This window comes from Panulirus ornatus, chromosome 2 (genome assembly GCF_036320965.1).
Source record: "Panulirus ornatus isolate Po-2019 chromosome 2, ASM3632096v1, whole genome shotgun sequence".
NCBI lineage: Eukaryota > Metazoa > Arthropoda > Malacostraca > Decapoda > Palinuridae > Panulirus > Panulirus ornatus.
Genome location: NC_092225.1, coordinates 76,233,801 through 76,259,163, shown reverse-complemented (window position 1 = coordinate 76,259,163; position 25,363 = coordinate 76,233,801). Strand labels below are relative to the sequence as shown.

The 25,363-nt window shown below is 40.1% G+C and overlaps 1 protein-coding gene across 1 annotated transcript in view; it reads right to left on the bottom strand.

Annotated features, from left to right (window-relative positions):
* Positions 1–25,363, bottom strand: part of LOC139757286 (uncharacterized) — a 53,689-nt gene that overhangs the window by 17,001 nt on the left and 11,325 nt on the right. Inside the window, exons 4-5 of the mRNA XM_071677656.1 lie at positions 12,648–13,313; positions 6,584–6,733 (exon numbers count right to left, since the gene is read on the bottom strand). Of these exons, the coding sequence (XP_071533757.1) occupies positions 6,584–6,733; positions 12,648–13,292 (795 nt within the window). The 5' untranslated portion in view covers positions 13,293–13,313. The remainder of the gene's footprint in view (positions 1–6,583; positions 6,734–12,647; positions 13,314–25,363) is intronic.

Genomic DNA, 25,363 nt, shown 5'->3' with positions numbered 1-25,363 from the left:
ACTGATGTTGTTGAGATACACATGGAAGGGGGCTCCTTACTGAAATGTCATCTGCCAGATAATTTAGGAAAAAACAATCAAAGATGATTTTCAGGAATTCCAGATGTATAATAACACTCATGAACTTTGGGTCCCAATGCATATGCTGGATTAGAAAAGACAGCATTAAAAAGAGAAAACTAGCTAAGTTGTCAGAATTTACTCTTTGTTCCCAGAAAGCAAACTTCTTAAAGGATTTAATCTTTTCTTCGACCTACAAGAACATGACTCTACCTTGGAGTGAGATGTTCAGAGAGTTCAGCACAGCAAACACATTTGCACTGTATGTCAAGGAAACTAAACTCTAGGTCTGTAAAACTTTAAGGGCAAATTTGATCCTTTTTCGAGACTGAATATCTTGATCTATTCATGAAGTTCAAAAACTCTTGTTAGAACTTTTCCTCTGGAAAGCCGCCATACTTGTGAATGAAAAAGAAGTACAGTGCATTTAGACCTAATCTCTTCATGCAGCACTATCAACACAATGATTAACTGCCTTTGCATGGATGAGACTGACAATTTGGCTAACAAGATACTTCTTTCAATCAGGCATGAAAAGTGGTAAAGCCTTAACTCTCTAACACAGCAGGGGACCCATCAGTACATATGGATATGATAAGGAAACAAGAAAGGCAGTCAAATAAAAAATAAATTATCCCTCATGACCATAATGTCTCCTGCCTTTGTTGATGCTTTTGGTTCACAAAATAAAGGAATTCTTTCTTATTTCACTCTCATGAATATATTGAATTAAAAACAAAAACTGAGTGCAATTTGATGTATGTGTTGTTTCATCCAACTGCAAGCTTATTTTTCTGGACTTCCCTAGATCTGCCCAAGCACTTGCCTATGGATGACCTCTGACATGTCCTTGATTCACTTATGAATTACATTATTTGACAGAGGTATAAGTTGAGTATTCCTGGGAAATTATATGTTAGGGTATTGATTGAGAGGGTGAAGGCATGTACAGAGCATCAGATTGGGGAAGAGCAGTGTGGTTTCAGAAGTGGTAGAGGATGTGTGGATCAGGTGTTTGCTTTGAAGAATGTATGTGAGAAATTCTTAGAAAAGCAAATGGATTTGTATGTATCATTTATGGATCTGGAGAAGGCATATGATAGAGTTGATAGTGATGCTCTGTGGAAGGTATTAAGAATATATGGTGTGGGAGGCAAAGTTGTTAGAAGCAGTGAAAAGTTTTTATCGAGGATGTAAGGCATGTGTACGTGTAGGAAGAGAGGAAAGTGATTGGTTCTCAGTGAATGTTGGTTTGCGGCAGGGGTGCGTGATGCCTCCATGGTTGTTTAATCTGTTTATGGATGGGGTTGTTAGGGAGGTGAATGCAAGAGTTTTGGAAAGAGGAGCAAGTATGCAGTCTGTTGTGGATGAGAGAGCTTGGGAAGTGAGTCAGTTATTGTTTGCTGATGATACAGTGCTGGTGGCTGATTCAGGTGAGAAACTGCAGAAGCTGGTCACTGAGTTTGGTAAAGTGTGTGAAAGAAGAAACCTGAGAGTAAATGTGAATAAGAGTAAGGTTATTAGGTACAGTAGGGTTGAGGGACAAGTCATTTGGGAGGTAAGTTTGAATGGAGAAAAACTGGAGGAAGTGAAGTGTTTTAGATATCCGGGAGTGGATTTGGCAGTGGATGGAACCATGGAAGTGGAAGTGAATTGTAGGGTTGGGGAGGGGGTGAAAGTTCTGGGAGCATTGAAGAATGTTTGGAAGTCGAGAAGGTTATCTTGGAAAGCAAAAATGGGTATGTTTGAAGGAATAGTGGTTCTGACAATGTTGTATGGTTGCGAGGCGTGGGCTATAGATAGAGATGTGTGGAGGAGGGTGGATGTGCTGGAAATGAGATGTTTGAGGACAATACGTGGTGTGAGGTGGTTTGATCGAGTAAGTAATAATAGGGTAAGAGAGATGTGTGGTAATAAAAAGACTGTGGTTGAGAGAGCAGAAGAGGGTGTTTTGAAATGGTTTGGTCACATGGAGAGAATGAATGAGGAAAGATTGACAAAGAGGATATATGTGTCACAGGTGGAGGGAACGAGGAGAAGTGGGAGACCAAATTGGAGGTGGAATGATGGAGTGAAAAAGATTTTGAGTGATTGGGGCCGGAACATGCAGGAGGGTGAAAGGCGTGCAAGGAATAGAGTGAATTGGAACGATGTGTATACTGGGGTCAACATGCTGTCAATGGATTGAACCAGGGCATGTGAAGCGTCTGGGGTAAACCATGGAAAGTTCTGTGGGGCCTGGATGTGGAAAGGGAGCTGTGGTTTCGGTGCATTATACATGACAGCTAGAGACTGGGTGTGAATGAATGTGGCCTTTGTTGTCTTCCTAGCGCTACCTCACACACATGCGGGGGGAAGGGAGTTGTTATTTCATGTGTGGCGGGGTGGCGATGGGAATGAATAAGGGCAGACAGTATGAATTATGTACATGTGTATATATGTATATGTCTGTGTGTGTATATATATGTATACGTTGAGATGTATAGATATGTGTATGTGCGTGTGTGGATGTGTATGTATATACATGTGTAGGTGGGTGGGTTGGGCCATCTTTTCATCTGTTTCCTTGCACAACCTCGCTAACGCGGGAGACAGCGACAAAGTATAATGAAATAAATAGATAAATAACAAAGGAATCTGTGAAATGTTTTGTTTGGCTTCTTTCCACACATAAACACCACCATTCCCATAGCGCATAGCTTAACCTAGGTCTTCGTGACAGTATGGAGCTCTCTTTGGTGATCCTTAATGCCTCACAAAAACTTGTCCCTATTGCTGGGTTCTTTTGAGAAATAAATCCATGACTGGTCAGTGTACCCCTTGCTTCTAACCATGCTCTCTTAGATTTTAATGAAGTTATTGTGTCTTCAGGTGGACCATTTGAAGGTGGCCTATAAGTACTGATGGCTCCATATATCCATTCCAAAAAATTATGGAGCAAAGGAAGATTTGTGGCTTTTAAATGCCATTTTTGTCAATCACAAACATAAAGCTATACTGCACATTTAATTCCTGGTAATGTTGCTTTTTTGACAAGGTAAAATCGTGGGTAAAACAGGAATTAGATCTGAAAAAAAATCTACAGAAAAATACGCACAGAAATGAGGAAGCAGATATACTGTCCACAAAAAGGCTTTTCATTATTTTGATACAATACCATCACTTGCTGCTACTAACTTTAACTAACTTACAAGGGCTTGGCAAGTGGAGGGTGTAAATTGAACAGTGCATGAGGGAGGGAAGAAGGGTAACTCAGATGCCCTCAATGCTAGCTAAAAGATAATTGGCATGCAGACAGGCTGGGATCTGTAAGTCTTGAACTGAACCACTTATCATGAGGTGCTCACATAAAGTTGCCATCTACTTGAATACTGTGAGTGATGTTTATATATTCATTTATTTTGCTTTGTCATTGTCTGTTGCATGAGGGAGGGAAGAAGGGTAACTCAGATGCCCTCAATGCTATCTAAAAGATAATTGGCATGCAGACAGGCTGGGATCTGTAAGTCTTGAACTGAACCACTTATCATGAGGCGCTCACATATAGTTGCCATCTACTTGAATACTGTGAGTGATGTTTATATATTTATTTATTTTGCTTTGTCGTTGTCTCCCACGTTAGCGAGGTAGCACAAGGAAACAGACGAAAGAATGGCCCAACCCACCCCCATACACATGTATATACATACACGTCCACACACGCAAATATACATACCTATACATCTCAACGTATACATATATATATATATATATATATATATATATACACACACAGACATATACATATATACACATGTACATAATTCATACTGTCTGTCTTTATTCACTCCCATTGCCACCTTGCCACACATGAAATAACAACCCCCTCCCTCCCTCATGTGTGTGAGGTAGCGCTAGGAAAAGACAACAAAGGCCACATTCGTTCACACTCAGTCTCTAGCTGTCATGTAATAATGCACCGAAACCACAGCTCCCTTTCCACGTCCAGGCCCCACAGAACTTTCCATGGTTTACCCCATACGCTTCACATGCCCTGGTTCAATCCACTGACAGCACGTCAACCCTGGTATACCACATCGTTCCAATTCACTCTATTCCTTGCCCTCCTTTCACCCTCCTGCATGTTCAGGCCCCAATCACTCAAAATCTTTTTCACTCCATCTTTCCACCTCAAATTTGGTCTCCCACTTCTCCTCGTTCCCTCCACTTCTAACACATATATCCTCTTTGTCAATCTTTTCTCACTCATTCTCTCCATGTGACACAAACCACTTCAAAACACCCTCTTCTCTCTCAACCACACTTTTTATTACCACACATCTCTCTTACCCTATTATTACTTATTCAATCAAACCACCTCACACCACATATTGTACTCAAACATCTCATTTCCAGCACATCTACCATCCTGCACACAACTCTATCCATAGCCCACGCCTCACAACCATACAACACTGTTGGAACCACTATTCCTTCAAACATACCCATTTTTGCTTTCTGAGATAATGTTCTCGACTTCCACACATTCTTCAAGGCTCCCAGAAATTTCGCCCTCTCCCCCACCCTATGGTTCACTTCCTCTTCAGTGGTTCCATCCGCTGCCAAATCCACTCCCAGATATCTAAAACACTTCACTTCCTCCAGTTTTTCTCCATTCAAACTTACCTCCCAACTGACTTGACCCTCAACCCTACTGTACCTAATAACCTTGCTCTTATTCACATTTATTCTCAACTTTCTTCTTTCACACACTTTACCAAACTCAGTCACCAGCTTCTGCAGTTTCTCACATGAATCAGCCACCAGTGCTGTATCATCAGTGAACAACAACTGACTTACTTCCCAAGCTCTCTCATCCACAACAGAATGTGCATGATAAAATAGCCCGTCAGTATCAACTTTCATAAAAATTTGAAATCTGTTAAAAGATTTCAAGCATTTTGCCAGTCATTTTAAGCATTTCATAATACAAAAATATACGGTCAAAACATGCAAAGTCAGCAACATGCCAGAAAGAGAGGAAGGGAAAACTCAACGAATTGGCCACAGAGAGGGAAATATTAGATGTAGTCATATCACAAAACTTTGTTTCATAAGTAGTGTATATTTTTCTCTGCAAATATTTCCTACTTAATAATATTTAAATTCTAATGACTAGCAACAACCAAACATAAACACACAAAACAAAAGAGTGTTTCCTGTATAAGTTATTCTCTTTCTGTTCTGAAAATTAGATCAAGAATGGGTCTGATGTCAGTTCTACTCATGTGGTAACTATTAACCACTCTGAAGTTAACACCACTGCCTGAAATGGCTACTCTAAGAAACTGGCTCCAGCAGATCTGTAGGCAATGGAATCTGTAAGTGTTACAAAAATCATTCATGCTCAAACCGAATATTTTTCAAACATTAGTGACAGTTTATGTTTTGCTCCTTAAAATGTATCTTATGTGCCCCCTGTTAAGGTTCAGTGCAACTCTTTGCAGTCTACAGACCATACGTTGGGAACCACTAAACTATATCTACTACAAAGAAAATAAATAGGCAAACAATTAACACATAAAAAAGGGTGTACACTCTTAAATGCTAGCTGTCACCAGCAACCACATTGTATGTCTGCATGAGTACAACCCAAGGAAAATGTGAGCTACAAGTTGATGGTAAGAGGCAGGTCTATGAAGGTTGCTGACTGACTGAAGGCAAGCCTGAAATGTGCAATTGCTGTCAATACCTTACAGATCATTCACCAAGGGCGAGCAAAGGCTGATGCCCCCTCACCAAAACATTGAAGGAATATCTCATGCTCGTGGGACAAACTGCAGAGAAGAGAAAATACCTAGTTACAGCTCTGCTAATACTCTCTGTTATTCTTCCTAAATCTTCTTGATCACAAATCCATAACAACTCAAAACCCCATCCTTCATCTTTATCAAATGCTCTTTCCTTAATACCACAATCTAATTTCACAGTCCTTATTTTTTCTTCCTAAAGATCATAACTGTTTACCCAGAATTCAAGGATATCAAAACCATACTTACATTAAGTTAGTCATACAGTCTTTCTCAAACAATATGGCAATCAACTTCCACTAAAACTAAAGTACAGAAAACGTTACAGCAACACTTATAAGAAATGCTAAGGAATTCTGCAGCTGTTCTGGCTAACAATTAAATAATGCACATGATACTTGTATTGATTAAAAAAAAAATAATACATGAAAAGGCTAATGGTCACCTATCCAAGTGAAAACAGGAAGGAGAACAGAAACAGGAAAGTAAGAAAAGATATAAAGACAGATAAATGAACAATGGTATTCCTTGAAGAATAGATGGGTACATGAGAATGCGAATCACCCCTTCAATGGACTTTTGTGTTAAAAAGGAATGAGATGAAAACAATTAGTTGGAAAAAGAGCATTTCCCTCATGGTAATACTTCCATAGGAAATTACAGCCAACTAACCTAATACCTACAATTCTTATCTAGTCTTAAACATTGATGAAGAATCATTCAACAAAATGTACCTTCTCTGCCTCAGGCCTGAGTGAACGTTCTTCTTCAAGCAGTTGGTTTTCCCAGTCATCCCCATCATCAGTGGGATCAAAGTTGTACATGGGCATAAGCTGGTGGCGCAATCGTTCCAACTGCCGTCGTCGACGGATCCACCACACGCCCTGAGCATTTTTCAAATTGTACATCATTTAGGATTGCATCTAAAGTTCTCTATATCTCTATGTATACTGAGAAATTCCTATATTTAATAAAGCATCTCAATGTAAAATTAAGTGTAGGATTAAAAATTTTACAAAAATACTTGCACATCTACCAGCATGTTCCCTCAGCTCATCCTCCTATCAAATTCATGGGTTTAGTTTTTAGTCAGTCCATGCTAATTCAAGCAACATAATCCTACATCTTTTTTGTATTAGCTTATTACCTCAAAATTCAATTATTTAACTTTATCAAAACTTCATTTCTGTACTTTTGTTTGTAGTTACTCCATCTTCCATCTGCAGGAATTTCAGCAAGTCATCACATTACAGGACTTATCCTCTAAATCTGATCACATCGTTCTATCCAGATGAGTTTCTAGGTATACATCCTTCTTGTTACAAGAGGATAAGTAGGAATGAGTGACCTGCTGACAACTTGTGCTCTTAATTCATGATCTTAGGATCAAAATGCAGCATCTTTACTGACTAATCTTAAATAGGAGAACATTAAGCAAAGTCTTATTTGATAACAATGAAGCATTTAACTGATTCTCCATTATGTGCCTAAATGGCCAACTTTCACATGCATGTATACATACCAAAACAAAAAGTGATTGAGAAACAGATGTATTTCAGTCACAATCACAGCACTCTTATTAACTGGACTGAAGTAAGATATAATACTTATAATTATTGCAAGGATCCCATACAGCAGGAATTTCTAGATTGCAAAATTATTCATTCAATTAAATGTCTTTAGAGGATGATACATAATACACAGTTTTTGTTAGAACTCATACTTGTGCTCAACACTGGCATGAAACACAAGGAATGAATTCATACAGATCAAGATACTTCATCAAAAGCAGTCTCACATGTCCCAACAACATGTGAGCAAGTACCTGTATCTTCATACCCCAACAGATACTGTTATTCTGTCAATCCCATTTCTTTTTCCAAATAGAATAGAAAAACTTTCTTTTCAGTTAAGGGAAACTGGACTCTTGTGCCACAAAGTTTATGCAACCCTGTTCAACTTCAATATAATATCATCAAAGCTACCTTTCAGTGGCTCTCTTCTAATGCCAAAGATCCCAACTGCCTTTCTACCTTTCAATTTTCCAGTCCTTATGCCAATGGCAAATGGAACAGCTTCAATAATTATTGAAACAGCAGCCAGAATCCAGATACCAGCAGCTGGCAGGCAATCACTTGTAGGACCTTCTTTCAACAAATACTCTGTGAGTACTAAAGCATCAAGGCCAAGGTCAATGTCCAAGACAGGATAACTATCAGCTGTTCAGATGGACTAAACTGGGTTACAAAGTGTCAACATAACCTCCTCCAAGCTATTAAGCATGGTTAAGATAATCTACATCAATATTTTGTCCACGTATACAAAGCAACTGCCCTCATAATGTTTCTCCAAAAAATTCAAGCATCTCTCCTCGTTCATTTAGCTATCATAATGTTCCTCCGTAATGTTGTACTGCAACATAAAATCAACAATGCAGACTTTTCAGTTAAGGGAAACTGGACTCTTGTGCCACAGAGTTTATGTAACCCTGTTCAACTTCAAGATAATATCATCAAAGCTACCTTTCAGTGGCTCTCTTCTAATGCCAAAGATCCCAACTGCCTTTCTACCTTTCAATTTTACAGTCCTTATGCCAATGGCAAATGGAACAGCTTCAATAATTATTGAAACAGCAGCCAGAATCCAGATACCAGCAGCTGGCAGGCAATCACTTGTAGGACCTTCTTTCAACAAATACTCTGTGAGTACTAAAGCATCAAGGCCAAGGTCAATGTCCAAGAGAGGAGAACTATCAGCTGTTCAGATGGACTAAACTGGGTTACAAAGTGTCAACATAACCTCCTCCAAGCTATTAAGCATGGTTAAGATAATCTACATCAATATTTTGTCCACGTATACCAAGCAACTGCCCTCATAATGTTTCTCCAAAAAATTCAAGCATCTATCCTCGTTCATTTAGCTATCATAATGTTCCTCCGTAATGTTGTACTGCAACATAAAATCAACAATGCAGACTACATGTGGTTCATCTATGATTATTTCAAGCATCCCTTGGTAGCTACTTTGAGTTTCAAATGAGTCCCATTGATTAATATAAGAGGCCTCAAAAGAACTAAGAAATTCAAAAATGATCCTGGTCTGCTATCAAATTTTCCCATGTATGCTCTTCATCCCTCAACCTAACAATATCCATATTTTCAATCACATCCTGGAATTCATTTGGTGTGAAGTGTAGCCCATGACCCCATCCATTCTTTTCACACAAAAACAGCACTTCCTTACTCCAGTCTGGGATCATATCTGTAAATTTTCAATTTGGGATTACATCAATCATTTCCAATTGTTTTTTTGGTAATGTCAAACTTCAAAAGAGGAATGCACCAATAATGGATTACAAGTCTTGGACACAATTCATAAGGCAGGTTTCATCATAACTAGGACAAAGCACAATTAGTTTCCACATAACATGGTTGGGAACAAAGTGGAATACTTAAGGCTCTCCTTTTCCCCCATGATTAAGCTTTGAATCACAAAGGGGCTGTGAATGCCTTACATAACCAGACCATGGTGTTGTGACATCATATTCAAGGAAAGTTCAAAGCTCTTCCTTCCCAGACAGCCATGTCATCCAGTTATCGACGGTTATTCCTGAAGGACATTACCATAACTTCCAATGTTTGATGAACAGGCTTTTGCAAATCTGTTCCTTTTAGAAGTTACCAAAATAGTTCTATGTTCAACCTTTTCTCTATGACCCTGTTTCTTCCTGCCTCTTATCTATGAGGAGCATGCATGTTTGGGGTATAAGCCTTCTTGAGAACTAACTCGTAAGTTAGATGTACTTAACAATAGAGACTTCAAGAGAATCTCTTCTTCAGGTGTATCATCTCATTTGGTTCTTTTTTTGCCTTGAAGCTGATGCATTACTCTCAATAAAGTTATGGATATCCTGTCACTGGATTTGTGACTGAAATCTGATTTATAATTTCTCCTGCTCTTCTTCTGGGTCCAGCCCTTCTAAAAATATTGCAGGTCACAAAAACCCTAATGGCAGAGACTCCCTCAACCTTTCTGTTCACTTCAGCTTAACCTTTGAATTCTTTATTCACCTTAGCCTTATTGAAAAAAATCACCATCAAGCCATGGATTCTGGTAGTCACTCACATGACTTTTCAAACTCTAGTTATAAGTATAAGCATGAATTTGGAGACTGCTTAATAGCTGATCCCCTTGCATTGCATTCAATCTCCTACTCGGGGATAGTTCTAATCCATCTGTAAAACTTTTCAAACCATCATGAAAGATGTTAAAGTCTCTGAATTACAGAAGCCTGATGTATGTTGTTGTATTCTTATAGTATGTTATATGGCTTATATATGGCATGGCTAATTTTGGCACCTCATAAGTGCATTTCAAGAAACTTTTCTGAAAGTTTTGAGATGAAATATTCAGACCCTTGCAAAATAAATTCTCTGGCCCTTCCTTTTGAGGAGGCAGATTATCTTTCCCCATGTAGACTAAGTGGTAGCTTTCTAATCTTAGTTCTGTTACACTGTACAGGTTTTCCTGACTTTTATTCTGCAATGCTGTCTTATGAAAACTCCCTTCTATTCAGCCTTGTCCTGAAAATAATTTTCTTTTCTTTCATGATGAGCTGTTATGGGTTACGATGAAACCAAACCCTGGTTGTCTGGCAAAGTGAGAACATTAAATTTAGGTATATTCCCTTCATCATGCTGTCTTGGGTTATTTCTTTGAGTACATCATGCCTCATTCCTAGTAAAATTCCTCTGTGATCTTTTGAATTTCACTAGATTAGAGGAAATCACGTGTGTGCATCCTGGTCCCTTGCATACCCTCTCAACAAGAAACATATCTTCTTTGAACATTTCAATATTATGAAGAAAAAAAAAAAGGAGCCCAACCACAATACAATGAGGTGCCTGTACTCCAATATTACCAGGAGGAACTGAGTGTAAATTTGTCTCAAGCATACCTTGTCACTTGTCTTATTGGCTGAACCTGGGTTTACCCTAAAAGCAGATGATGTAAGGAAATTGGCCTTTACTTAGGCTTCTTACAGTAATCTTTCCTTGGAGGAAACTATGAGAAAGGGTCTTTAGCATTCATCTTCCACCTTCACATATGATATCTTAGATAGATATTGTGAATATTCCCTTTGTAGCTCCAATAATTTCTCCCAACAGAAAATTGGTTTCCTGTTCTCCATCAACTCAACAGTGTAGGCATTAAAAAGAGATAGCTTCTTGAAAAGCTTCTATCTAATCTTCCTTCTTCAAGTGGATGTTCTTTCATTTTGCTCATGGACACACCACAGGGGGAAATATAGGTTTCAAAGTTTGAAAACCTTTTCTCTGAGGCATGAAAACCTTTTCTCTGAGGCAATGTCTGCAAGCAATTTTTCCTGTTTTCAACCCCCTGCCCAGCCTACCCATCTTTTTTTAAAAAACCTTTTCTTAAAGCCTTTCTATGCCATTGTGAGTTGTGCCATGACCTGTAGATAGTGAGGCCAGTTGATGGTACTGGGTAATGGTGGGCACTCATTGGCTGAGTCAGCCCAAACTGAGCAAATCGCCATGGTTGAATCATACTTCTGTCCATAAATGGCACTGAAACTGGGTTTTACATCAATTACTAGGGGATCTAGTGACCAGACCCTATTGCTGCACCAAGGTAGCATCTCATTTTGCTCGCAGACACATCCTCATAGAGAAATGGCTTTTCAAACCTCAAAACAAATATTTCATTTTACTTCTTATATAGACATGAAACATCATCACTTATTTTCTGTTATTTGTTGCAAAAGTTCTCTGTATCATAATATTCACTATCCAGCTTGAAGGCAATATCTGATCAACATGTTCCTTACATTCAAGTTTTTCATGTACAATAATTTCCAAATCCTTGATGTTTGCTTCACCCTCTCACAATTTTCCTGTAGGGCCATTGTACGCAGGAACTGAATTTTGTCAAATGACCAATGACTTATTTTTCAGATTTCTAAGCATTAAATTCCATAAGATTCTCTTTTGTCCATTTTCATAGAGTACTGTCCAAGTTCCACATTTAAAGTAACTCCCAAGTCTTTAAAATTTTCTTTACCTCAAAAAGCTCTCTGAAATCTAGTTTCTCATTTCTGATGACACCAAAATCTTTTACATTTGTTCCACTTTCTATCACTTTCTCTGCTAGATCTTTATACAGTATCACAGATGCACCTATCTGCCTCCCTTACTATGATGAGAATTTCCCATTAGGAAAGGCTAGCATGTAGCACTTACCATATATTTAATTGTGAGAGAGACAAGGTGACTAATGATATGTGGGAATCTTGACTGAAGGTGTTGCAATCTACAGTATTATATGGTAATGAAATATGTTTTAAGCAACCCTCTATATGACATACAAATTAGGAAAACTGTTTCTGCAAGTGACTAAAATAAGCTACAAAAATAAGAATGAATTACACTAGATACACATTTGGGATGATGGTAATGTGGAAGGATAGAATGATGAAATACATGTGGCAGAGGGTTGTGCTGTCATGGATAAAGCATTCATGGAAATACAAAGACATTGGATTGTTTAGGGCATATATTCTAGAAGCATCCCTTATGAATAGTGCATGGTCTATGGAGTATAGACAGATAAATATATTCTTATTTCAAAACAGTCCCTCCTGAATCAGTTCGCTCATATTATTCGCATATATTATTTGCTCATTTACTTGAACAGTATTTCACTGCATTTTTATCACAAGCACTAACATACTATTGTCTTTAAATCATGTGAAAAGTGTGAACATTTTCCACTTACTGCACCAATAATCAATATCACAGCCAGAAGGATGAACAACGAAAGAGCAACAGAAACTCCAGGATGGTGTTGCTTGGGAGGCACTGAAGTAGAGCTGGGTTGGGAAGTGGAGGTAGGCGTTGCAGGTTCCACCGTAGGGCTGCTCATATTTGGCGGGAAAGTTGGGGATGTGGTTGTTAATGATTCTGTAAATAGTTCTGATGAAAAAGTGGTAGCTGCTGTTAATGATGTTGTTTGCTTTGATGTCTCTGCTGAAGGTGAACCAGCTGTTGCTGTTGTTGTTGGTGGTGGTGGTGGTGGTGAAGTAGGTAGAGGTGATGTGGTTGTAGTAACTGTGGAGTCTGTTGGTACTGGTGTGAATGACACTGCTGGTGTTGATGTGATGAGGGATGTTGAATCTGTTGCTGAACTAGGTGAAGGATGGGACTTTGATGCTGAATCTGCCGTTGTCTGTAATAAGGAAATGACTTCCGGTGATGAATATGTATCTGTTGTTTCTGTAGAATTAGTAGTGGTATCATTTTCAAGTGGGGTTTGAGATATGAGAGTTGTAGGGAGATGAGGAGGCAGGGGACCACTTTTGTCTTGCGAGTGTGCAACTAAGCTGGTGGTAAGAATCACCACCAAACCAAAGATCAGGGCCATCCCAAGGTCATCCACAATTGTCTGTAACAGATCATGCACTTTTTAATTTCTTAACACACCAAGTGATAAATGGTTTAAGACTGAAAGCCAAAATCAAGAGTACTTACAGATATGGTAATATTAAAGGTCTTCACAAGAAAAGTCGAAAAAGATTAACTGTATCATAACCTGCTCTTATTGACTTGTTTGTAAAGATTTTTAGATAATTCTAGGCTATACCCTTATGCTACCCCTACAACTATACATGTTTTTGCCTGGCTACTACAAGATGTATCTTTCTGCATCAATGAATATAACTGGCAAGTTTAAATAAAAAATATGGAAGCTTAAAGGTCCAGTGAGAGGTTAAGCTGTTGTACTATATACCAGAAACTACACTAAACTAGAAATTACACTTCATATAATGTCCTAATATTCATTGAATTTTTCTACATACAGTATTATCTTCACACCATTCATATTTACATGGGGTGAATTAAGTGTACACAAGCCCTTTGATTAATCATATATATCCTCATCTTATAATCTGTGAGATAAAAAAAAATTTTGTCTCCCATAATACTATAGAACTTTTTAATCTTCATTCTGTACTGTACCATACTGACTTTTCATATGAAACTAATGTCTCCACTCAAGCCTTTTAGCTTTCCAGCAGAAGAAAAAAAAAAGCTACATATACAAACATCAATCAATTCCTTGGAATTATTTGGCATACTTATAGCTTTCAATAGTTCACTCACTCAATCTGTTCAACTCTTTCACTGTCTACTTTCTATATGACTAAGCAGATGTTAACAAACTCCACCATCAAGTGGTAACACCATAAGCAAGATATCAACTTAGATGAGACTGCATTATCATCAGCAGATGGGGAAGAGTACAGAATCATTAAAGACCTTCTTGACCTATGCTCTTTTGTGGGAGCATAGACTCGAAGCTGAAGGAGCCCCATAAAAGGGATCATAGGGTTACATAAGAACAGAAATATCATTGGGCATACAGTACCACCAATGATCAACAGATCCATGCAGTCTTTGTATATCTTACTTGTGACTATCAATTTTGTGGAATTTGTAAAGCACAAGAAGCTAATTGTTATTCAGTGCTTTTCAGCATGAAAAAGATATCTAAAAATTTTTTTTTTTTTTTTTTTTTTTTTTTTTTTTATACTTTGTCGCTGTCTCCCGCGTTTGCGAGGTAGCGCAAGGAAACAGACGAAAGAAATGGCCCAACCCCCCCCCCCATACACATGTACATACACACGTCCAGACACGCAAATATACATACCTACACAGCTTTCCATGGTTTACCCCAGACGCTTCACATGCCTTGCTTCAATCCACTGACAGCACGTCAACCCCTGTATACCACATGACTCCAATTCACTCTATTTCTTGCCCTCCTTTCACCCTCCTGCATGTTCAGGCCCCGATCACACAAAATCTTTTTCACTCCATCTTTCCACCTCCAATTTGGTCTCCCTCTTCTCCTCGTTCCCTCCACCTCCGACACATATATCCTCTTGGTCAATCTCTCCTCACTCATTCTCTCCATGTGCCCAAACCATTTCAAAACACCCTCTTCTGCTCTCTCGACCACGCTCTTTTTATTTCCACACATCTCTCTCACCCTTACGTTACTTACTCGATCAAACCACCTCACACCACACATTGTCCTCAAACATCTCATTTCCAGCACATCCATCCTCCTGCGCACAACTCTATCCATAGCCCACGCCTCGCAACCATACAGCATTGTTGGAACCACTATTCCTTCAAACATACCCATTTTTGCTTTCCGAGATAATGTTCTCGACTTCCACACATTTTTCAAGGCTCCCAAAATTTTCGCCCCCTCCCCCACCCTATGATCCACTTCCGCTTCCATGGTTCCATCCGCTGACAGATCCACTCCCAGATATCTAAAACACTTCACTTCCTCCAGTTTTTCTCCATTCAAACTCACCTCCCAATTGACTTGACCCTCACCCCTACTGTACCTAATAACCTTGCTCTTATTCACATTTACTCTCAACTTTCTTCTTCCACACACTTTACCAAACTCAGTCACCAGCTTCTGCAGTTTCTCACATGAATCAGCCACCAGCGCTGTATCATCAGCGAACAACAATTGACTCACTTCCCAAGCTCTCTCATCCCCAACAGACTTCATACTTGCCCCTCTTTCCAGGACTCTTGCATTTACCTCCTTTACAACCCCATCCATAAACAAATTAAACAACCATGGAGACATCACACACCCCTGCCGCAAACCTACATTCACTGAGAACCAATCACTTTCCTCTCTTCCTACACGTACACATGCCTTACATCCTCGATAAAAACTTTTCACTGCTTCTAACAACTTGCCTCCCACACCATATATTCTTAATACCTTCCACAGAGCATCTCTATCAACTCTATCATATGCCTTCTCCAGATCCATAAATGCTACATACAAATCCATTTGCTTTTCTAAGTATTTCTCACATACATTCTTCAAAGCAAACACCTGATCCACACATCCTCTACCACTTCTGAAACCGCACTGCTCTTCCCCAATCTGATGCTCTGTACATGCCTTCACCCTCTCAATCAATACCCTCCCATATAATTTACCAGGAATACTCAACAAACTTATACCTCTGTAATTTGAGCACTCACTCTTATCCCCTTTGCCTTTGTACAATGGCACTATGCACGCATTCCGCCAATCCTCAGGCACCTCACCATGAGTCATACATACATTAAATAACCTTACCAACCAGTCAACAATACAGCCACCCCCTTTCTTAATAAATTCCACAGCAATACCATCCAAACCTGCTGCCTTGCCGGCTTTCATCTTCCGCAAAGCTTTTACTACCTCTTCTCTGTTTATCAAATCATTTTCCCCAACCCTCTCACTTTGCACACCACCTCGACCAAAACACCCTATATCTGCCACTCTGTCATCAGACACATTCAACAAACCTTCAAAATACTCATTCCATCTCCTTCTCACATCACCGCTACTTGTTATCACCTCCCCATTTACGCCCTTCACTGAAGTTCCCACCTGCTCCCTTGTCTTACGCACCCTATTTACCTCCTTCCAGAACATCTTTTTATTCTCCCTAAAATTTACTGATAGTCTCTCACCCCAACTCTCATTTGCCCTTTTTTTCACCTCTTGCACCTTTCTCTTGACCTCCTGTCTCTTTCTTTTATACTTCTCCCACTCAATTGCATTTTTTCCCTGCAAAAATCGTCCAAATGCCTCTCTCTTCTCTTTCACTAATACTCTTACTTCTTCATCCCACCACTCACTACCCTTTCTAAACAGCCCACCTCCCACTCTTCTCATGCCACAAGCATCTTTTGCGCAATCCATCACTGATTCCCTAAATACATCCCATTCCTCCCCGACTCCCCTTACTTCCATTGTTCTCACCTTTTTCCATTCTGTACACAGTCTCTCCTGGTACTTCCCCACACAGGTCTCCTTCCCAAGCTCACTTACTCTCACCACCTTCTTCACCCCAACATTCACTCTATAGTTCTAAAAATTAGAACTATATATAAAGAATTATACATTCTGGCCAACTTTAAAAAATATTTAAAAACTTAAAACTATTTATATAGAATTATGTATTCTGGCTTCCTTTAAAAAATCCTCAGTCCATTACTTTTACTATTATGGTCTAAATCTTTTACCATTGCTGTTATATAATTAATATTTGACCCTGAGAATTCTATACAACTGGCATTAATTGAGAATAAGTTCAACGGTAATATTTCTGTTGTAGGTGCCACACAGCACAGATAGGTGATAATATAACTCAAAATAGATAGTGGTGTACTAGAGAGGAAGCTGGTGGGGCTGCAACCCCAGGCTCATCAAAGAACATGGGTTCATCAATGCACATAGGCTCAATAAACAATGAGGGCCCACAAAAGATCATAGGCCCAACATACAACATAGGCCCATCAAAGAACACTGGCTCACTAAGCAATATAGGTCCAAATTTAGTAATGGCACCACTTCTAGTTCATAAATAGAAATACAACAATTTTGGCTGTCAAATAAGTTAATTCTACATGCTAACATACCAACAATTATTTTTTTTACCACTACACGCAGAATTTCATTGCAATATTCAGGCTGACTGTACAATATCTCAGTGTACTGCCATCTGGCACATGATTGCTAAACACGAAATATACTTTCTTTGTGGAGTATACCAGCCCATGTTTTTTGTACAGAATCATACATGCAATGTACTGAGCATGAACATACATAATTTGGATCAATTAGCCCCAGGATTATCAGGCCATTAATCAGCCTCTGAAAACTGGTACCAAGAAAATCACAATGTTTATAGTTGTGTTACTGGAGTGATAGTTTTCATACATGGTGCTTTGACAAGAAAATAGTGAAATTGGAAAAATGTAGCTTAGACATTGAAGCTTATTGATACAGTGGTTAAATTGATGAGAACTACTATTGACGTTTATGTAAATAAATTATACATTTCCTTTTTCCATAGCCAGAGGTTGAACCATTATGTGACATTCATTTTTTCATTTCATTTCAAGCTAGAAGTTTCAGTTTTCTAAATTGTTTCTTACATTTTTCATATGTATATATATGTATGTATGTGTGTGTATATATGTGCGTATGTATGTGTATGTGTGTGTGTGTATATATATATATATATATTATCCCTGGGGATAGCGGTGAAAGAATACTTCCCACGCATTCCTCGCGTGTCGTAGAAAGCGACTAGAGGGGACGGGAGCGGGGGGCCAGAAATCCTCCCCTCCTTGTATTTTTTTAACTTTCTAAAATGGGAAACAGAAGAGGGAGTCACGCGGGGAGTGCTCATCCTCCTCGAAGGCTCAGATTGGGGTGCCTAAATGTGTGTGGATGTAACCATGATGTGAAAAAAGGAGAGATAGGTAGTATGTTTGAGGAAAGGAACCTGGATGTTTTGGCTCTGAGTGAAACGAAGCTCAAGGGTAAAGGGGAAGAGTGGTTTGGGAATGTCTTGGGAGTAAAGTCAGGGGTTAGTGAGAGGACAAGAGCAAGGGAAGGAGTAGCAGTACTCCTGAAACAGGAGCTGTGGGAGTATGTGATAGAATGTAAGAAAGTAAATTCTCGATTAATATGGGTAAAACTGAAAGTTGATGGAGAGAGATGGGTGATTATTGGTGCATATGCACCTGGGCATGAGAAGAAAGATCATGAGAGGCAAGTGTTTTGGGAGCAGCTGAATGAGTGTGTTAGTGGTTTTGATGCACGAGACCGAAGTGATGGGTGATTTGAATGCAAAGGTGAGTAATGTGGCAGTTGAGGGAATAATTGGTATACATGGGGTGTTCAGTGTTGTAAATGGAAATGGTGAAGAGCTTGTAGATTTATGTGCTGAAAAAGGACTGATGATTGGGAATACCTGGTTCAAAAAGCGAGATATACATAAGTATACTTATGTAAGTAGGAGAGATGGCCAGAGAGCGTTATTGGATTACGTGTTAATTGACAGGCGCGCGAAAGAGAGACTTTTGGATGTTAATGTGCTGAGAGGTGCAACTGGAGGGATGTCTGATCATTATCTTGTGGAGGCTAAGGTGAAGATCTGTATGAGTTTTCAGAAAAGAAGAGTGAATGTTGGGGTGAAGAGGGTGGTGAGAGTAAGTGAGCTTGGGAAGGAGACTTGTGTGAGGAACTACCAGGAGAGACTGAGTACAGGATGGAAAAAGGTGAGAACAATGGAAGTAAGGGGAGTGGGGGAGGAATGGGATGTATTTAGGGAATCAGTGATGGATTGCGCAAAAGATGCTTGTGGCATGAGAAAAGTGGGAGGTGGGTTGATTAGAAAGGGTAGTGAGTGGTGGGATGAAGAAGTAAGAGTATTAGTGAAAGAGAAGAGAGAGGCATTTGGACGATTTTTGCAGGGAAAAAATGCAATTGAGTGGGAGATGTATAAAAGAAAGAGACAGGAGGTCAAGAGAAAGGTGCAAGAGGTGAAAAAAAGGGCAAATGAGAGTTGGGGTGAGAGAGTATCATTAAATTTTAGGGAGAATAAAAAGATGTTCTGGAAGGAGGTAAATAAAGTGCGTAAGACAAGGGAGCAAATGGGAACTTCAGTGAAGGGCGCAAATGGGGAGGTGATAACAAGTAGTGGTGATGTGAGAAGGAGATGGAGTGAGTATTTTGAAGGTTTGTTGAATGTGTTTGATGATAGAGTGGCAGATATAGGGTGTTTTGGTCGAGGTGGTGTGCAAAGTGAGGGGGTTAGGGAAAATGATTTGGTAAACAGAGAAGAGTTAGTAAAAGCTTTGCGGAAGATGAAAGCCGGCAAGGCAGCAGGTTTGGATGGTATTGCAGTGGAATTTATTAAAAAAGGGGGTGACTGTATTGTTGACTGGTTGGTAAGGTTATTTAATGTATGTATGACTCATGGTGAGGTGCCTGAGGATTGGCGGAATGCGTGCATAGTGCCATTGTACAAAGGCAAAGGGGATAAGAGTGAGTGCTCAAATTACAGAGGTATAAGTTTGTTGAGTATTCCTGGTAAATTATATGGGAGGGTAATGATTGAGAGGGTGATGGCATGTACAGAGCATCAGATTGGGGAAGAGCAGTGTGGTTTCAGAAGTGGTAGAGGATGTGTGGATCAGGTGTTTGCTTTGAAGAATGTATGTGAGAAATACTTAGAAAAGCAAATGGATTTGTATGTAGCATCTATGGATCTGGAGAAGGCATATGATAGAGTTGATAGAGATGCTCTGTGGAAGGTATTAAGAATATATGGTGTGGGAGGCAAGTTGTTAGAAGCAGTGAAAAGTTTTTATCGAGGATGTAAGGCATGTGTACATGTAGGAAGAGAGGAAAGTGATTGGTTCTCAGTGAATGTAGGTTTGCGGCAGGGGTGTGTGATGTCTCCATGGTTGTTTAATTTGTTTATGGATGGGGTTGTTAGGGAGGTGAATGCAAGAGTTTTGGAAAGAGGGGCAAGTATGAAGTCTGTTGGGGATGAGAGAGCTTGGGAAGTGAGTCAGCTGTTGTTCGCTGATGATACAGCGCTGGTGGCTGATTCATGTGAGAAACTGCAGAAGCTGGTGACTTAGTATGGTAAAGTGTGTGAAAGAAAGTTAAGAGTAAATGTGAATAAGAGCAAGGTTATTAGGTACAGTAGGGTTGAGGGTCAAGTCAATTGGGAGGTGAGTGTGAATGGAGAAAAACTGGAGGAAGTGAAGTGTTTTAGATATCTGGGAGTGGATCTGGCAGCGGATGGAACCATGGAAGCGAAAGTGGATCATAGGGTGGGGGAGGGGGCGAAAATTCTGGGAGCCTTGAAGAATGTGTGGAAGTCGAGAACATTATCTCGGAAAGCAAAAATGGGTATGTTTGAAGGAATAGTGGTTCCAACAATGTTGTATGGTTGCGAGGCGTGGGCTATGGATAGAGTTGTGCGCAGGAGGATGGATGTGCTGGAAATGAGATGTTTGAGGACAATGTGTGGTGTGAGGTGGTTTGATCGAGTAAGTAACGTAAGGGTAAGAGATGTGTGGAAATAAAAAGAGCATGGTTGAGAGAGCAGAAGGGGGTGTTTTGAAATGGTTTGGGCACATGGAGAGAATGAGTGAGGAAAGATTGACCAAGAGGATATATGTGTCGGAGGTGGAGGGAACGAGGAGAAGAGGGAGACCAAATTGGAGGTGGAAAGATGGAGTGAAAAAGATTTTGTGTGATCGGGGCCTGAACATGCAGGAGGGTGAAAGGAGGGCAAGGAATAGAGTGAATTGGAGCGATGTGGTATACCGGGGTTGACGTGCTGACAGTGGATTGAATCAAGGCATGTGAAGCGTCTGGGGTAAACCATGGAAAGCTGTGTAGATATGTATATTTGCGTGTGTGGACGTATGTATATACATGTGTATGGGGTGGGTTGGGCCATTTCTTTCGTCTGTTTCCTTGCGTTACCTCGCAAACGCGGGAGACAACGACAAAGCAAAAAAAAAAAAAAAAAAATTGTAGTTAAAACAGCAACGGGTTTAGGACTGTAGGATATGGAAAATCTTGTTCCCTAAACCTATTATGTGTTTGTAATCTTTAGTATATGATTCTAAGTTTGCTGGATATTTGGATATTTGGTGTTTGCTTTGAAGAATGTATGTGAGAAATACTTAGAAAAGCAAATGGATTTGTATGTAGCATTTATGGATCTGGAGAAGGCATATGATAGAGTTGATAGAGATGCTCTGTGGAAGGTATTAAGAATATATGGTGTGGGAGGCAAGTTGTTAGAAGCAGTGAAAAGTTTTTATCGAGGATGTAAGGCATGTGTACGTGTAGGAAGAGAGGAAAGTGATTGGTTCTCAGTGAATGTAGGTTTGCGGCAGGGGTGTGTGATGTCTCCATGGTTGTTTAATTTGTTTATGGATGGGGTTGTTAGGGAGGTAAATGCAAGAGTTTTGGAAAGAGGGGCAAGTATGAAGTCTGTTGGGGATGAGAGAGCTTGGGAAGTGAGTCAGTTGTTGTTCGCTGTTGATACAGCGCTGGTGGCTGATTCATGTGAGAAACTGCCGAAGCTGGTGACTGAGTTTCGTAAAGTGTGTGAAAGAAGAAAGTTAAGAGTAAATGTGAATAAGAGCAAGGTTATTAGGTACAGTAGTGTTGAGGGTCAAGTCAATTGGGAGGTAAGTTTGAATGGAGAAAAACTGGAGGAAGTAAAGTGTTTTAGATATCTGGGAGTGGATCTGGCAGCGGATGGAACCATGGAAGCGGAAGTGGATCATAGGGTGGGGGAGGGGGCGAAAATCCTGGGAGCCTTGAAGAATGTGTGGAAGTCGAGAACATTATCTCGGAAAGCAAAAATGGGTATGTTTGAAGGAATAGTGGTTCCAACAATGTTGTATGGTTGCGAGGCGTGGGCTATGGATAGAGTTGTGCGCAGGAGGATGGATGTGCTGGAAATGAGATGTTTGAGGACAATGTGTGGTGTGAGGTGGTTTGATCGAGTAAGTAACGTAAGGGTAAGAGAGATGTGTGGAAATAAAAAGAGCGTGGTTGAGAGAGCAGAAGAGGGTGTTTTGAAATGGTTTGCGCACATGGAGAGAATGAGTGAGGAAAGATTGACCAAGAGGATATATGTGTCGGAGGTGGAGGGAACGAGGAGAAGTGGGAGACCAAATTGGAGGTGGAAAGATTGAGTGAAAAAGATTTTGTGTGATCAGGGCCTGAACATGCAGGAGGGTGAAAGGCGGGCAAGGAATAGAGTGAATTGGATCGATGTGGTATACCGGGGTTGACGTGCTGTCAGTGGATTGAATCAGGGCATGTGAAGCGTCTGGGGTAAACCATGGAAAGCTGTGTAGGTATGTATATTTGCGTGTGTGGACGTGTATGTATATACATGTGTATGGGGGTGGGTTGGGCCATTTATTTTGTCTGTTTCCTTGCGATACCTCGCAAACGCGGGAGACAGCTGCAAAAAAAAAAAATAAATATATATATATATATATATATATATATATATATATATATATATATATATATATATATATATATATATATATTTTTTTTTTTATACTTTGTCGCTGGGGATAGGGGAGAAAGAATACTTCCCACGTATTCCCTGCGTGTCGTAGAAGGCGACTAAAAGGGGAGGGAGCGGGGGGGGCTGGAAATCCTCCCCTCTTGTTTTTTTGTGTTTTGAAATGGTTTGGGCACATGGAGAGAATGAGTGAGGAAAGATTGACCAAGAGGATATATGTGTCGGAGGTGGAGGGAACGAGGAGAAGAGGGAGACCAAATTGGAGGTGGAAAGATGGAGTGAAAAAGATTTTGTGTGATCGGGGCCTGAACATGCAGGAGGGTGAAAAAGGAGGGCAAGGAATAGAGTGAATTGGATCGATGTGGTATACCGGGGTTGACGTGCTGTCAGTGGATTGAATCAGGGCATGTGAAGCGTCTGGGGTAAACCATGGAAAGCTGTGTAGGTATGTATATTTGCGTGTGTGGATGTATGTATATACATGTGTATGGGGGTGGGTTGGGCCATTTCTTTTGTCTGTTTCCTTGCGCTACCTCGCAAATGCGGGAGACAGCGACAAAGCAAAAAAAAAAAAAAAAAAAAAAAAATATATATATATGGCATGAGAAGAGTGGGAGGTGGGTTGATTAGAAAGGGTAGAGAGTGGTGGGATGAAGAAGTAAGATTATTAGTGAAAGAGAAGAGAGAGGCATTTGGACGATTTTTGCAGGGAAAAAATGCAATTGAGTGGGAGATGTATAAAAGAAAGAGACAGGAGGTCAAGAGAAAGGTGCAAGAGGTGAAAAAGAGGGCAAATGAGAGTTGGGGTGAGAGAGTATCATTAAATTTTAGGGAGAATAAAAAGATGTTCTGGAAGGCGTGGGCTATGGATAGAGTTGTGCGCAGGAGGATGGATGTGCTGGAAATGAGATGTTTGAGGACAATGTATGGTGTGAGGTGGTTTGATCGAGAAAGTAACGTAAGGGTAAGAGAGATGTGTGGAAATAAAAAGAGCGTGGTTGAGAGAGCAGAAGAGGGTGTTTTGAAATGGTTTGGGCACATGGAGAGAATGAGTGAGGAAAGATTGACCAAGAGGATATATGTGTCGGAGGTGGAGGGAACAAGGAGAAGTGGGAGACCAAATTGGAGGTGGAAAGATGGAGTGAAAAAGATTTTGTGTGATCGGGGCCTGAACATGCAGGACGGTGAAAGGAGGGCAAGGAATAGAGTGAATTGGATCGATGTGGTATACCGGGGTTGACGTGCTGTCAGTGGACTGAATCAGGGCATGTGAAGCGTCTGTGGTAAACCATGGAAAGCTGTGTAGGTATGTATATTTGCGTGTGTGGACGTGTGTATATACATGTGTATGGGGGTGGGATGGGCCATTTTCTTTCGTCTGTTTCCTTGCGCTACCTCGGAAATGCGGGAGACAGCGACAAAGCAAAAAAAAAAAAAAAAAAAATATATATATATATATATATGGAGGTGGAAAGATGGAGTGAAAAAGATTTTGTGTGATCGGGGCCTGAACATGCAGGAAGGTGAAAGGAGGGCAAGGAATAGAGTGAATTGGAGCCATGTGGTATACCGGGGTTGACGTGCTGTCAGTGGATTGAATCAAGGCATGTGAAGCGTCTGGGGTAAACCATGGAAAGCTGTGTAGGTATGTATATTTGCGTGTGTGGACGTATGTATATACATGTGTATGGGGGTGGGTTGGGCCATTTCTTTCGTCTGTTTCCTTGCGCTACCTCGCAAACGCGGGAGACAGCGACAAAGCAAAAAAAAAAAAAAAAAAATATATATATATATATATATATATATATATATATATATATATATATATATATATATATATCCTCTTGCACCTTTCTCTTGACCTCCTGTCTCTTTCTTTTATACATCTCCCACTCAGTTGCATTTTTCCCCTGCAAAAATCGTCCAAATGCCTCTCTCTTCTCTTTCACTAATACTCTTACTTCTTCATCCCACCACTCACTACCCTTTCTAATCAACCCACCTCCCACTCTTCTCATGCCACAAGCATCTTTTGCGCAATCCATCACTGATTCCCTAAATACATCCCATTCCTCCCCCACTCCCCTTACTTCCATTGTTCTCACCTTTTTCCATTCTGTACTCAGTCTCTCCTGGTACTTCCTCACACAGGTCTCCTTCTCAAGCTCACTTACTCTCACCACCCTCTTCACCCCAACATTCACTCTTCTTTTCTGAAAACCCATACAATTCTTCACCTTAGCCTCCACAAGATAATGATCAGACATCCCTCCAGTTGCACCTCTCAGCACATTAACATCCAAAAGTCTCTCTTTCGCACGCCTGTCAATTAACACGTAATCCAATAACGCTCTCTGGCCATCTCTCCTACTTACATAAGTATACTTATGTATATCTCGCTTTTTGAACCAGGTATTCCCAATCATCAGTCCTTTTTCAGCATATAAATCTACAAGCTCTTCACCATTTCCATTTACAACACCGAACACCCCATGTATACCAATTATTCCCTCAACTGCCACATTACTCA